The sequence below is a fragment of the Hemitrygon akajei genome, chromosome 32 (assembly GCF_048418815.1).
Source record: "Hemitrygon akajei chromosome 32, sHemAka1.3, whole genome shotgun sequence".
Classification (NCBI taxonomy): Eukaryota; Metazoa; Chordata; class Chondrichthyes; order Myliobatiformes; family Dasyatidae; genus Hemitrygon; species Hemitrygon akajei.
The window spans coordinates 14,789,093-14,803,273 of record NC_133155.1 but is presented as its reverse complement, the minus strand read 5'-3'; the positions used below and the strand labels follow the sequence as shown (position 1 = coordinate 14,803,273).

The window sequence follows — 14,181 nt, the reverse complement described above, 5'->3', positions numbered from 1 at the left end:
CAGGAGAAACGCTGGAAATCTAGTGACAGCGTTTTATAGCGAACGCCGGTGATGGCTTGTGTGCGTCCTCCCTTGCCAGGGTAGCGGGCTCATCACGGAAGAACGGCGTAGCTAAAGAAGAGGCCACAAGTGAACGGCCACACCAACGAGACTCTGACGGATCGAAATCATAAAAGGAAAGCCGGCAAGTTTCTCAAAATCTCTCCCTCTCTCCAACCATTGCAAACCCAGCGGTCCCCCAACGGCTGCAGCCTGCATGAACTGAGTGACTTTTATATTTCCATCGGACAATACATTATCCCCTAGACAACAATAGAGCTCATTTCTTATTGATTATTATTATACCCGCACTTTTAGATTTAGTATTGACGACGTATATTATCTGTATGTTTGCAATGATATTATTTTTGTGTATTTTTACTAATAAATACTGTTAAAAATCGTATCATCAGGCTTCAACAGACCTCTCCATCTTTGCTGGTAAGTGACCCAGTTACGGGGTTCGTAACAGTATGAAGTATCATCACTTTAGATATGACAAACACACCTATTTAATTGTGGAGATCTCAGAGGACAAGACCAGGAGATTAATTGAATTTATAAAGATGTACATATACTAAATACTTAACATACTGTATCATTTCAAATGTGAAAATAGACAGCTGGTATAGATTTATTTGTTTTCTTACATTTTGTGCTTAGTAGTTCAACTTATACTTTGCTTCACCCTTTAGAACTGAACGAAGTGTACTACATGCTGTGACCTTGATAAACTTTGTACCATTTTAGCTGGGTCTTCATCAAACTAGCACAAAGAACCCCACCAATATAGCAGACTCATATTTGCTTTAGTTTCATTATCTGTTCTCTGGTTTTACGTATCTCTTCAAGACCCTTCTGTTAGGTGCAGACTTGAGAGAGTCCACAGACATACAAAGTAATTGTAATTACACTTGGCGCTAGATGGGGCTAAGTGTAATTACAGCTTGGTTCTAGGGGTAGAGTTACTTCTCCACCATAGGAGGTGTAAGGCGCACCGTCCCTCTCCTAGCCTGCAGGTCACCCTTTAGAACAGTGTAGCCTGCTCAGTACCATCCACCCACCCAATCAGGGTCACATGAAGCCATGGAAGCAAGTGGTGGATGGTCATATAAGCAGCTGGTCCATATCACAAATCCTGGCTCTGCAACCACTGTCACCAGGCAAATCTCTGAAAAGTATTGATAATGGCCGGAGGTCATCTGCCCTGTAAAGACACTGCCCAGAAGGCAGCAATGGCAAATCATTTCTGTAGAAAAATCTGCCAAGAACATCTTTCGACAAGGTACGTAATGATGATGATCTAGATTTGGCCTACATACAAGCAAGCTGGTATATCTCACCTTATCTCCCTTGACCATTTATCAGAGACCAAATTGTTCTGGAGGATTATGATAATGAATCCCACATGATCAAGCTCAATGACGCAATTAACACTTCCCACATGCAAAAATACCATATGCTATACATAATGTATATCTTTCAAGATGCATATTAAGCAATTTTATGAAATCTGCATTTAATTAAAGCAACAACTCAAAACAGCAAATGTTTCAGATTTTTGTGTCAACCAGATCTTTCAAATGAAACAATTTTTTTAAAAAACACCCTGCAAAATACTTTTAAGCTCTACTACCGTTCTTTTTGTGAGACCCTATTTGATGTTACCTTTTTGGATTTGACGTGAGGCACATCTTCAGGACGTTTTTTAGCTTTCTTCTTTTCTTCAACATTCTGTTCTCCGTAGGATGAGCTTGAGCCTTTAGAACCTAATTTTGAAGTAGATTTATCTGATCCTCTAGATTTTAACTGTTGAGTCTCTTTAACCTTCCCAGAAGCAGGCTTGCTTATCTTTTTCTTTCTCTTTTGTGGTTGGTCATAGCTAAGGTAAGATTCAAATGACATTGTTGGTTCTTCGAATTCATCGGCAACTGCAGCATTAGTAGAGTCCTTTTGGAAAGAAGCAGACTGATTTTTTTCTGCAGACTTTGATTTTTTTGACTCCACCTCTTCTTTTGGTTTACTCGATGTGGGTTTTTCTTTGGGCTTGTCCGATGTACTTCTCTGCTCATCATGATCAAACTTTTGCTTATCTGAGCCTTTATGTTTATATTTTCTGTCATCGAAATTTTCCTCAGTTTGTAATCGAGGTTTCTTATGACTGGAACTTACAGAAGTATAATCCCCTTGGTCCCTGTGATTATATTGTTCCTTTGAGCAAGATTTGTCTGTTTTATCTTGCACTTGGAGAGAGGATAATTTATACTTTTCTTCGCCTTTTAGAACTGAATGCTGCTTTTCCTTGTGTGAAGATTTGTGTTCCTTGTCACGACCCGTGCCCACTTCTGCTCGCGAGCTGTGATGGTCCTGGTGAGTTTTATGGAAGCTTTTAAAAGGCTGCATAGTTTGCTCAGCATCTTCATCAGATGAATCAATTTTATCACCATAATCCTCCACAGGAGGAGATTTAGTCCATCTCTCCACATGCTCTTTAGAATGGGATTTTGACTGATAGCCATGACTACTGTATGTGTAAGATTTCTCAGTCTCGAGTGAGTGCCTCCCTTTCACAGGAACATGTTCATAGTTTGATTCATAGGTCTCTCCATGGGGGGTCTGGAATGTCTGTCTATAATCTTCTGGAGAAGGCTCCCTGGGCTTTTTTTTTGAGACCCCTTTATTGTAAGTAAATTCCCTCTCCTCTAGTGTATTGGTGGACCTAAAAAAACAAATGTACAATAAATGAAGGGTCAAAAATTCAATTAACATTGTTATAGTACTTACTACAAACAATACATTTTACTCTTGTACTGAAGTCCTCCCAGTGGCACTGCTGGCACAAGCATTGCCCAGTGTACAACAGAGCTGCAGAAGGGGCAAAATCTGATCTCCATATTGGGGAGGGGCAAAAAATGAGACACAGCATTCAGTGATATCCAACTGGAAAGAAAATCCACTTATGGATCTTTTTCAGTGTTATTAGAATCATCTTCAAGATTGTGTAAGACAGACAAAACTCACTGTTCAGTCTAATATATGAGGAATGTGCTTTTCACAAAGGCAAAATGTAAACTAGGACAAGTACAGATGGTAGTAAAATTACATACTTCAATGATTGAAAGCAAGGATTAAAAAAAACTAAGGAATAATATTAAGCATTCATCTTTAGATTGAAGTGGTGCAAACAAAATTTTGTCCAAGTTATGTAGTTTAACTAATACCGGTAAATGGGTTACAGTGATTATATCCATGTAGAAAAACACATTGTTTTAATAGATCTCGAATAATGAGTCAATGGTTCAGGTCAGAACATGCCAAGTATGAAAACAGTTGCCTTTCTCCATGTTAATTTGTGAAAGGAAGAGATTTTCAAGCTGGTATATTTGTGATGAGTAATATTTACAACTGTATGTATGCTAACCACAAAGTAATCCTAATTTCACTAAACATTTCTTCTAGAATTGGCTTATTATGTAACATTAAATTATGCACATATATGAACTGCCAATAATTAAGATGAGATGGGTATTGGAACAGTACCGTTCTACTTCTTGGGGTACAAGTTTCTTCCACTTTGAGACTAGGTTCTTAGCACTTTCTCCAATCACATCATGCTTCCTGAATCCATTGACTGTTTTCCCTATCCCTGTATCCTGTTAATAAAGAAACAAAGATGAAGCTAAATTTCTTTAGCTTATCCATTAAGCACAAAATCAAAATCCACAATAATACTCTAAAACAGACAATAAACATCATTCCAACACTTTGTTTTTAACTATGCAATATGATTGTGGTGCATTTGATAATGATTATTCATCATATTGTCATACAGCATTGAAGATAGAAACTAAAGAATCATCACTCCAGTGGATACAAGGAAAGCCTTCATTTAGTGAAACCTGTAAATTCTGTCCACTTAAAAATGAAAACCAGGTCTAGATCATGGCTCAAAGCAAGGAAACAACTGACAGAATACAATAATGTTCCACACTTACCAGCAAGGAACAATGGAGATCTTAATGGAACAACATTGTGAAAAAACACTGCAGTAGTGATTCCAATAACCATGAATACTTGCACTAGACCTTCCAAGCAAATATGATAGTCATCAACCAGAAGTGAACCAAAGGATGTGACCATACTTAAACCAATGGAAATCACATCAAGCCCCAGTTGCCACAGCAGCAAAAAAGTCAAACGATGAAATACATTCTCAAAGAATATCTTGTGCAGTGTTTTCCAGGGCATATGGACAGCATACACCCCAGTCATGCCAGTCACGGAGTCTAAAATCTAGGTGTCTATATACAAGTTGCAGCTACGCCCAAATAGCAAGAAGATTTTAGCATTTTATTAAATGGACTTTCTTGAAACTTTGCTATAATTATCTGTTCTTATTTAAATATTATTTGGATGCTATGGAAACGTTATCTTAGAATCTCCAACCCAATAAGTCACACTACTGAGTAATCTGTTGCCCTGTGGAGTGACGAAATCAAACAGTAGGACTTTGCACTTATTTAGCTTCAGAAAGTTAATAAACTTTATTTCCCAGCATGAGAAAGTAGCCAAGTTTTTTCACAAGATATAATCAGCCAAAAGAATAACAAACCAATAAAAAGGTTGGAACTAGCAAGTAATACCTTTAAGAAGTAGGCTTTGAAAGGTCTTAAGAGGATGCAGGATCAAGAAACTGGATATCAAAGAAGGATTTACAGTGTTTAGAACCAGCACTTTGGCCAAAAGCTGGAGAAAGAGTGCAAAAGATATGATATGGAGGAACACACATATATTTGGAAGATTTAAAGTTAACTGAGAGGTGCAAGACAGCAAAGGAATCTAAATACAAAAGTTAAAATTTGTGTAATCAGCACAAGATGAGAAAATGTAATCACATACGAGGGGTGATTGATCGTGGAGCGGTCGTGGAGCATATGGATCTTGGACCTCCAGAAAGTGTCCACAGCAGGGGTGATTGATAAGTTTGCGGCCTAAGGTAGAAGGAGATGAGTTATACAGCTCTCGTTACATGCACATGCAGGTCAACTCTTTGAGTGATTATGCAGAAAGTTTGAAGTTAATAACTCATCTCCTTCTACCTTGGGCCACGAACTTATCAATCACCCATGCTATGGACACTTTCTGGAGGTCCAAGATACGTATGCTCCGCGACCGCTGGACTAAGTGTGTAAATGTAGGAGGGGGCTACGTTGAAAAATAAATGTGCTAAGTTTTCTAAAATTGACGCCTTCTACCTTAGGCCATAAACTTATCAATCACTCCTCGTATTTCATGCTTCAGTCTTTGAACAATAATTATTTTCTGTTAAATTTATATTCATACATCAAGAACTCAGGTAAACTTGCTTGGATCAATCAGTGTGTTTACACAGTGTGGTAGGTGTCCAACGATGACGCGAAACCTGTGTGGGAAAGTTTTTAAAGTGGAAAAGCTTTTGCACTGGGGCAATTCCACTCACTCGACCTCAGAGGTCCAGGTCCAGTGAAATGAACAAGCACCACAAACTGGGGTCTTCCTTGGTTGCAGTGGATGACCATGACTTCTGTGCCTTGTCATGGCCCTCCCTCTCCACGAAGCATTGCAGAACCACCTTCCTGGCCTTTGGATCTCACTGTTGATCTCATCTGCTCAGTCTGCTGGAGCTATCTTCACATGCTAGGACAGGCATAACCTTATCTCACCAGGGTACGATGCCCAGCAGCTAGCTTCACCTGGTTTAGCCTGTCTGGCGAAGCAATGCACCAGGGTGTGGCTGCTGTCACATGCAAACTGTTTATATATATATTTGTAATAAATCTCTAAAATAGTAGTTGGACACATGCTATTTAATTGGGGAGTTTAACATCGATTTATATATTTATTAGAAAGACTGAAGAACTTAAATAAGCCGATCTGCAGGAACCTTTTTGGCAGAACACCTCAAATAAATAGACAAATGTTTAGCAAATGACTGGAATGATCTGATGAAATATTCCTATTGGAAACAACCCAAGTAGACTGCCAAAAGTTCCTCTGGCCTGCCAAGTTTAAGGAGCATTGCAGTACTGCCATCCTAGCCATTGGATCTCACTGTAAATCTCATCTGCCCAGTCTGCCAGAGCTGACTTGGTATTCTATCTCACCAGGGTATGAGACCACCAGCTACCCTCACCTGGTTCAACCCGCCTCTTGAAGCGGTGTATCGGGGTGTGGCCGCTGTTGAGAGTGGAGTGTCCAGCGGGGACCAAAGGTGAGCGAGCTACATCAAAATGTACTCTACAAGCCCCTTCAGCAGAGACACTCCATCCACAGTAGCTATACAGATCAGTGAAGTCCTTCCTTAATCAGATTTTCCACTTTCTACTCACTTCAGGCAACAATGAGGTCACAAAAAGTACTATTGACACAGGAAATTATGTAAGAGTAAATTATGATTCATGCTCTCTGTCCTGTAATTTATTATGAAAATAAATAGAAATATGCAAGGGAATTGGCCTGAAAGTTGTACTCTTCCATAAGAGAATAACCAGTCAGAGAAAGAGCCTACACACGAGTAACCACAATAAAAGCTAATGCAGCCAAAGCAACTAATATAAAGGTCTCTGTATTCCAGTAAGTCATTAATATCAATCGCAAAAGAGAAGAGAAGAAACGGTTATATTTGGCAAAAAAAAAATCAGTAACATGACACACACACCGAGTGAACCCCTTATGATTTATAATTCTGAAGTTACATTAGTCTTAACATTTTTAATAATGGATAGTGTTGAAACAGAGCATGAATTCACATTATCCATTCTGAATGTATTATTACAGATTATCAAAACAGGATTTTGTATTGTAGGTTATTGCTACAAAGAAAACTCACACTAAAGATCTTTCAATGCTACTTTGAATCTTGCTGTAGGCAGTTGGATTTTCACTCAAAAAGAGATCTTTGTTGATTTCCACAAGAGCAACCAGTCATGTATGACATAGACAGGCTCGCTCAGTCTCAGTACACTGAATTAGTTATATTCATTTACTGTCCATTTTAAATAAGATTTTGTTATATCAATAAATGGCACTCACCATTACAGAGCAAACAGAACAGCAGAGCTCAGCATCTGTGTACACACTTTCATATGTAGATATGATGACGTAGAGGTACTTTGCTTGTTCATGAGCTGCATTTTACAAAAGCTTATTGATAGCTTCAATGCATCAGCATGACATTGAATACTTCAATAACCCATGTAGTGGAAAAACACACCCTTCAGGTCACCGTGCTCCTGCCAATCTAATCCCATTTCTGACACTTAGCCCACAGACTTCTCATACTTTGGTAATACAACAGCTCACATGCATACTTATGTTTGTGAAAATCTTTGAATCCACCAGTCCCTCAGGCCTTCCAAATAGCTATCACTTTCTAGGTATAAAAGTTTTTCATCAGATCCCCTTTAAGTCCTCTAAACTCTGCCCCTAGTTTTATACACCCATTCCTTGTGGAAAAATTTGTCAATCGACCTAGCTTTGTTCTTTGAAGCTCTGTAAGCCACATCAGGTTGTCTTTCTGCCCTCTCCACTCCAAGGTAAACATACCTCGCCACTCCAGGATCTCCTCAAAATGAAACATCCCATTACTGAAGGAAATTCTTCCTCTCCAGTGGAAGCATGTCTCCTCTATAGTGTGATAGCCAGAACCACATATTGTATTCTAGCTGAAGTCTAATCAATGTTCCATTAAATTGAACTATAATTTTCATGCTCTTGTATTCTACGTTCTGGCTAATGAAAACAAGAATCCATATGCCTCCTGCATTTCCAGTTCAGAAACTCTGAATTTGTATACCAAGGTCCATAATCAAACCTCCCTTAGGCTCTATCATCTATTACATCCAAGCCCATTTGTCCTTAGAAACACATCAGCTCACACTTATTCAAGATTAAATTCCATCTGCAATTACTCTGCCCATTTTGCCAACTCATCAATGTCAGCCTACAGACTAAGATAACCTTCCTCACACTAGCACCAATTTAAGTCAGCTGCAAACTTAAATCATATAAATATTTACATGCTGATCATTAAAGTTTATAACAAACAAGAAAGGGTCCCAAGACTGATTCCCATGACACACCAAATGGACATAGGCTTCCAATCACAAAAACAACCCTCCACTGTCATCATTGTCCTCCTATCGCCAAGCCAATGTGGGATCTGAATTGCACAGCCAGACTTGGATCCCATAGGCCTTAACCTTTTCAGCTCCTCGTTAAATAATACTCAGGTCAAGGCCTTCAGGTCAGAGTCAGCTTTTTAAGTCAGAGAGCTTTCTTCAGAACTTAAAAAAGACAAAAGCAGCTGGTAATGCTGTATATATCATTTGGAAGCAGTTAGAGGCTGAAAACACAGACAGAGGAACTCTGACAAAAGAATGTGGGAGATGTGAAATGCAGAGCAGAAGACAAGACCAGCATGTCAGGCTGGGCATATGCTCCACTGCCAGTGAGGGGAAAAATCATCTATAGATAGAAGATGAACACAGATCAAGAAATCAAGTTGCCTGAAGCAAAATCCGTAATGTGTCCAGATGGAAACAGATCTTCCAATTTGTATTTGGTTTCTCTAATGTAGAGAAGGTCACATTAGAATACGGTATGCTAGATTGTAAGAAATCTAAGTGAATCATTGGTTCACCCCTGGAAACACCATTTTGGATGTAAGGGAAGAGGTGAAAGGGCAAATGTTACATTACCTGCAATGGTAGCTTTACTAACTTCTTTTGTTTCCTTTTCAGTTCTGACAAAGGGACTCTGACCTGAAGCATTGACTCTTTTTCTCTTCCCTTGGATGCCACCTGACCTGCTGAGTATTTCCAACTTTCACTGTTCTTGTTTCGGATATCCTCCCTCGTTATTCCAGTAATATAATCCTTAATTAATACTGCATTGTAACCTCCTCTGTTATGTTCACTCTTTTGTTGCAGGGAGAATGTAAATTTGAGTTGCCAGTCCTGCCCCCTTTTCTACCTCACTTTTGCCTGTTGTGCTTTCAGATGACCAGGAAAAAAATGCTGGTGCATTTAGGACAGTTTTAATTTTAAAATACATGAACTTTAAACTCATAATTACTGCCAACCAACTCTTCTGGTTCTAAAAACTTAACTATAGACATATAGTGCTTTTTTCACCCAGAAGCTAGAAGGATAGATGTCTTTTCTTTAAAATGGGCACAATCTAACTTTGTATAGTTTTTATGATAAAATCAAACTTTGGAAAGTTCAGATGCCAGTGCATCTGACTATCTGTTTTTTCACCATGCCTTAAATCTGCCTTTGTTACTTAATTTTGTAAATCTACAAAAGGCTGTGTCAGGGTGACCTAGAAGGAGGACATCAGGATTTGTTGTCTAAAATCTATTCATACGGAGCCAGCTACTCCTCACAGGATGGATACCTGCAGGGTGTGGAGTCAGCTCATGTGTGTCTGGCACTCTGAAGAAAGCGTGGTTGGGCAAAGATCAAAAGTGTCCATTCTATGTGGTGGATTGGATCCAGGAATATGCAACCTAATATCTTCCTCAACTTTCTCTTAATCGCGTACAATTCCCAAACTTTATGTTGATTTCTGTACAATCAAATTTAAGCTTCCATCATTAGACATTGCAAAGGGCCAAGATTTTTCAATCTGATAATACAAAAACTGTAAAGCTGTTTTTATCTCCTGTTCATGCATGCTAGAGATACCATGTAGAAGATGCCAAAATAGATTAGACACCAGATTGAAATGAGTATCTATTTGTATTCTAACATTTGGGCACCCTTGGGACTTCTGTATTGCTAGACCAGCAAAATTGGAAGTTACTCCTATGTAAACACAATCACCTTTCACTTTTTTTTTTAAAAAAACAAGTTATGCAATAGCATAAATGTTCCAATGAGTTTAAAGAGTCAGAAATATACTAACACTGAATCCTGGCTCCAGTCACACACCTACCAGCGTTACTGATCCCTGGTGCTTTAGACACCAACTCCTGCTCCAAATACACACCCTACGCTGAACACATTCACATTCTGGACCCCAGCCCTTATCTGGGAGTAATGAGTAAGACAGATGCCAGACCATCAGGATTTTCAATAATTTTATGTTAGATTATTAGAGTTCTCGCACTCCCACAAAGACTACCTGGCTTGTCATCAGTGATAGGAACAAGACTGTGGCATTATTTTGCTGCTGAGTAAATTCCAAATTATTACCTTTAATCTACCATTTATTTCACAAATAATGGAAATAAAATTTTACATTTCAAACCCTGAACTTCTGAGAGCACCTCCCAAACCTCCGTTTTCAAGGTAGTCAAGGGCAGCATGCATGTACAAATACAAACAGCTGTTGGTTCCTAATGTCACAGACAATTTACAATTCAGAATCAGAGCTGTGCTGCACGAGATCGCCAGTAACAATTGGCATATTGCTGCCTCTTCATCATCACAGAATCAAATTCATGGAACTGCTAGCCAGCAAGACTGTGGGATTATCAGCATTCTATATATAGCAAAAAATTCTAGATGGCAATTCACTCCCAACTTTCTAAAGGCAATCAAGGTTGGGTAATAAATTGCCAGTGACATCCAGATCCCATAAGTAAATAAACCAGACTTTAAAATAGAGAAGTAAATCATTGCATCCACATCAACTGCATTCTACTCGATAAAAAATATTGAAAAGCCAGAAGATCACAACTTACTGCAAGAATATCCACAGTGACAGGAAGTTCATTCAACCGCTTTAAGGTCTTCAGGAGCTATGGAAAAAATAAGAAAATTTGTTTCAATATTTACTTTCAAAATCTATTAGAATAAAGATCCTTATCAGCAGCATTCACACCCTATGTAGGGTTGAGTACCCCTTATCCAAAATGCTTGGGGCTGGAAGGATTTTGGATTTTGACTTTTTCAGATATTGAAATATATAACAAGATTGCTTGGGATTGTCATTTCTGACTCTGAATTTATGCGCTACTGGTAAGCAGTCTTTGTCTTGTACTTGTGTATCAACGTAAGTACTTAACAGTAAAAATTATTACAAATAATTAATATAATGAAAATATACTGTGTGCAGAGTAACAAAAACAGCACAGCACCATCAGGAGAATACCTGAATCAGCTGTTGAACAACATCAAACAGCAGCAATCTCCACCTACGATGCTATGTTTTGATTAAAAGGTTACAGTGCATTGTACTTGTATTTTACTTTTTTTTAAAAAAAGGTTTTATGTAAGGCATAAAAACAGCATCGTAGATTTGTTCTGGTGTTAGAGTTTCATGATCAGCAGTTGCTTTAAAAATTTAATGCCATGCCTTTTCTTAAATTTCTGCAACCAGCCTGCTGAATATTAACAATTATCCTCAATTTTCAGTTCTTCATGATATATACTTTTACCTGTTTCATGATCCACGTACTGTTAAGCAGCATATGCTCACACTGACACTGATGATATACAATCAAGATCTTCATTTTTTGCCTTATGCAAAGATTTTACAAGAGGTAGAGGATACGGCCTAGTGGATCACTGGTAAAGCCAATGAGCACATCTACACAGAGCACTGTCACAGGAAAGCAGCATCCATCATCAGGGGCCCTCACTTCCCAGGTCATGCTTCCTTCTCGCTGCTGACGTCAGGAAGGTGGTACAGGAGCCTCAGGACTCGCACCATCAGGTTCAGGAACAGTTATTATCCCTCAACCATCAGACTCATAACTTCGCTCAGCTTCATTTGCCCCATCACTGAACTCTTCCCACAACCTGCAGTCTCACTTTCAAGGATTCTACAACACATGTTATTATTTATTGTTTATTTATTATTTTTGTCATTCATTTTGTATTTGCACATTTGCCTTTCACACACTGGTTCTCCACCCTGTTGGTGCAGTCTTCCATTGATTCTATTATGGTTACTGTTTTTTATTGCATTTGCCCACAAGAAAACATATCACAGGGTTGTATATGTACTTATATGTACTTAGACAATAAATTTACTTCGAACTCTTTCTATTTTTCATTAACTTCTGTTTATTACATTTGTGATAAACACAAGTTAATCACTTCCCAGAACTGTCTGTGTTGCGCAGAGACCTGTACATCACCTGGGAACCTTCTCAGCATCTGGTGGGATTTTCCATTTATGACATCATGTCAGTAATCAAAAAAAAAATTGGATCTTGCAGGTTTCGTATTTTGGAATTTCAAGTAAGAGGTACTCAACCTCTACCGACATTTGATTACATCACAAAATGAACAAGTACACTACAGAAGAAAAATACCTTCTAGCTCCACAATATTCGTGCATGAAAACAAGTCAGTTGGGAACAGGTAAAACAAGATTGCTTACAGGAAGTATTAAATTTGGCACTTCTACAAACTACATTTACTAAGTCAGGTTCCTCAAGCGAATAGATAGATAGATAGATAGATAGATACTTTATTCATCCCCATGGGGAAATTCAACATTTTTGTTGAATTTCATCAATAGGATCAATAGGATGCTGTGGATTTTTACGTAAGTGCTCATTTTGCATCCAATACCCAAACATCATTAAATGCTATTATTTACTTGGGCCAATAAATGTTAAACTTTATGAAATTTAAAGAAATTTACAAACTTCAGTAACCAACAATTACAAGCACATTTTCTAGAAATAACCAAGTACTCCTGCTTGTTCTGCCAATGTTAGTTACAATGTACATTCAACCTGATGGAAAACAAAGCTTCATTGTAAATTAAAATCCTATCTTTGGTTACATAAATGAAACCAAGCCTCTCTCAGAACTCCGAAGAGGATATAAAATACAAATGGCAATTTCTGAAACCACTCTACAAGCTATAGTACCAACTGACATAATATAACACTACTTATAGATCGAATGGACAGTAGATCAATAACAATTTCAGCTCTTTGGTACACTCCCATCTCTTCACAGATTAAGGATTTAGATCCTACCCAAACCGAATACATAATCCAGGAATTGTCATGTTAATGCTAAATTGAGGGCAGGCAGCACTACAGTTTCTTTGAGATGAGATATTGAACAACCTACTTAGGTGAACACAAAAGATTCCATGGTATTATTTTTAAAAGAGCAAGGATTTAACTCCCAGCATCATTACATAATTAGAGTTATCAAGTCAAGTCACTTTTTATTGTCATTTCGACCATAACTGCTGGTACAGTACATAGTAAAAACGAGACAATGTTTTTCAGGACCATGGTGTTACATGAGACAGTACACAAACTAGACTGAACTATGTGGGAAAAAAACTACACTAGACTACAGACCTACCCAGGACACTATAAAGTGCACAAAACAGTGGAGGCACTGTTTATTACAATAAATAATAAACAAGACAATTAATATTAATTGATAACAGATTATTTTGTCAATTGTCTTGTATAGGTTGTGAAGCTTTCTTGTGTGCAAAATCACTGCTGCACTTCTAACTAATGTCAAACCAGCAGTCATATGATGCTATGTCACAGGAGATCACTTGGCTCATCATGTCCATACCACCTCTCTGCCAGACCAACTTGTATATTCCACCACTGGATCCTCCTCCTGATCTTTGCAAACTTCTCCTCGCTGTATACACTGTGTAAAATTCTTTGGGTGTCTGAGACTTGCACAGAATTGTATTTTTCAATGTGGAGCATCACAGAAGATGTGTGGGACAGGTGGCAGAGAAAGAGTAACAGGAGTATGGGACAGGTGGCAGAGAAGGGGTACCAGAAGTTTGGGCAGGTGGCAGAGAAGGGGTACCAGAAGTTTGGGACAGGTGGCAGAGAAGGGGTAGCAGAAGTTTGGGACAGGTGACAGAGAAGGGGTAGCAGAAGTTTGGGACAGGTGGCAGAGAAGGGGTAGCAGAAGTTTGGGACAGGTGGCAAAGAAGGGGTAGCAGAAGTTTGGGACAGGTGGCAGAGGAGTAACAGGGGTATGGGACAGGTGGCAGAGAAGAGGGGTAGCAGGGGTACGGGACAGGTGGCAGAGAAGGGGTAGCAGGAGTTTGGGACAGGTGGCAGAGAAGGGGTAGCAGGGGTACGGGACAGGTGGCAGAGAAAGAGTAACAGGGGTACGGGACAGGTGGCTGAGGAGTATCAGGGGT

General features: G+C 38.8%; 1 protein-coding gene across 1 annotated transcript in view; it reads right to left on the bottom strand.

Annotated features, from left to right (window-relative positions):
* Positions 1 to 14,181, bottom strand: part of eloa (elongin A) — a 78,670-nt gene that overhangs the window by 38,257 nt on the left and 26,232 nt on the right. The window contains exons 2-4 of the mRNA XM_073034492.1: positions 10,769 to 10,825; positions 3,580 to 3,692; positions 1,708 to 2,758 (exon numbers count right to left, since the gene is read on the bottom strand). Coding sequence (XP_072890593.1) covers positions 1,708 to 2,758; positions 3,580 to 3,692; positions 10,769 to 10,825 — 1,221 coding nt within the window. The remainder of the gene's footprint in view (positions 1 to 1,707; positions 2,759 to 3,579; positions 3,693 to 10,768; positions 10,826 to 14,181) is intronic.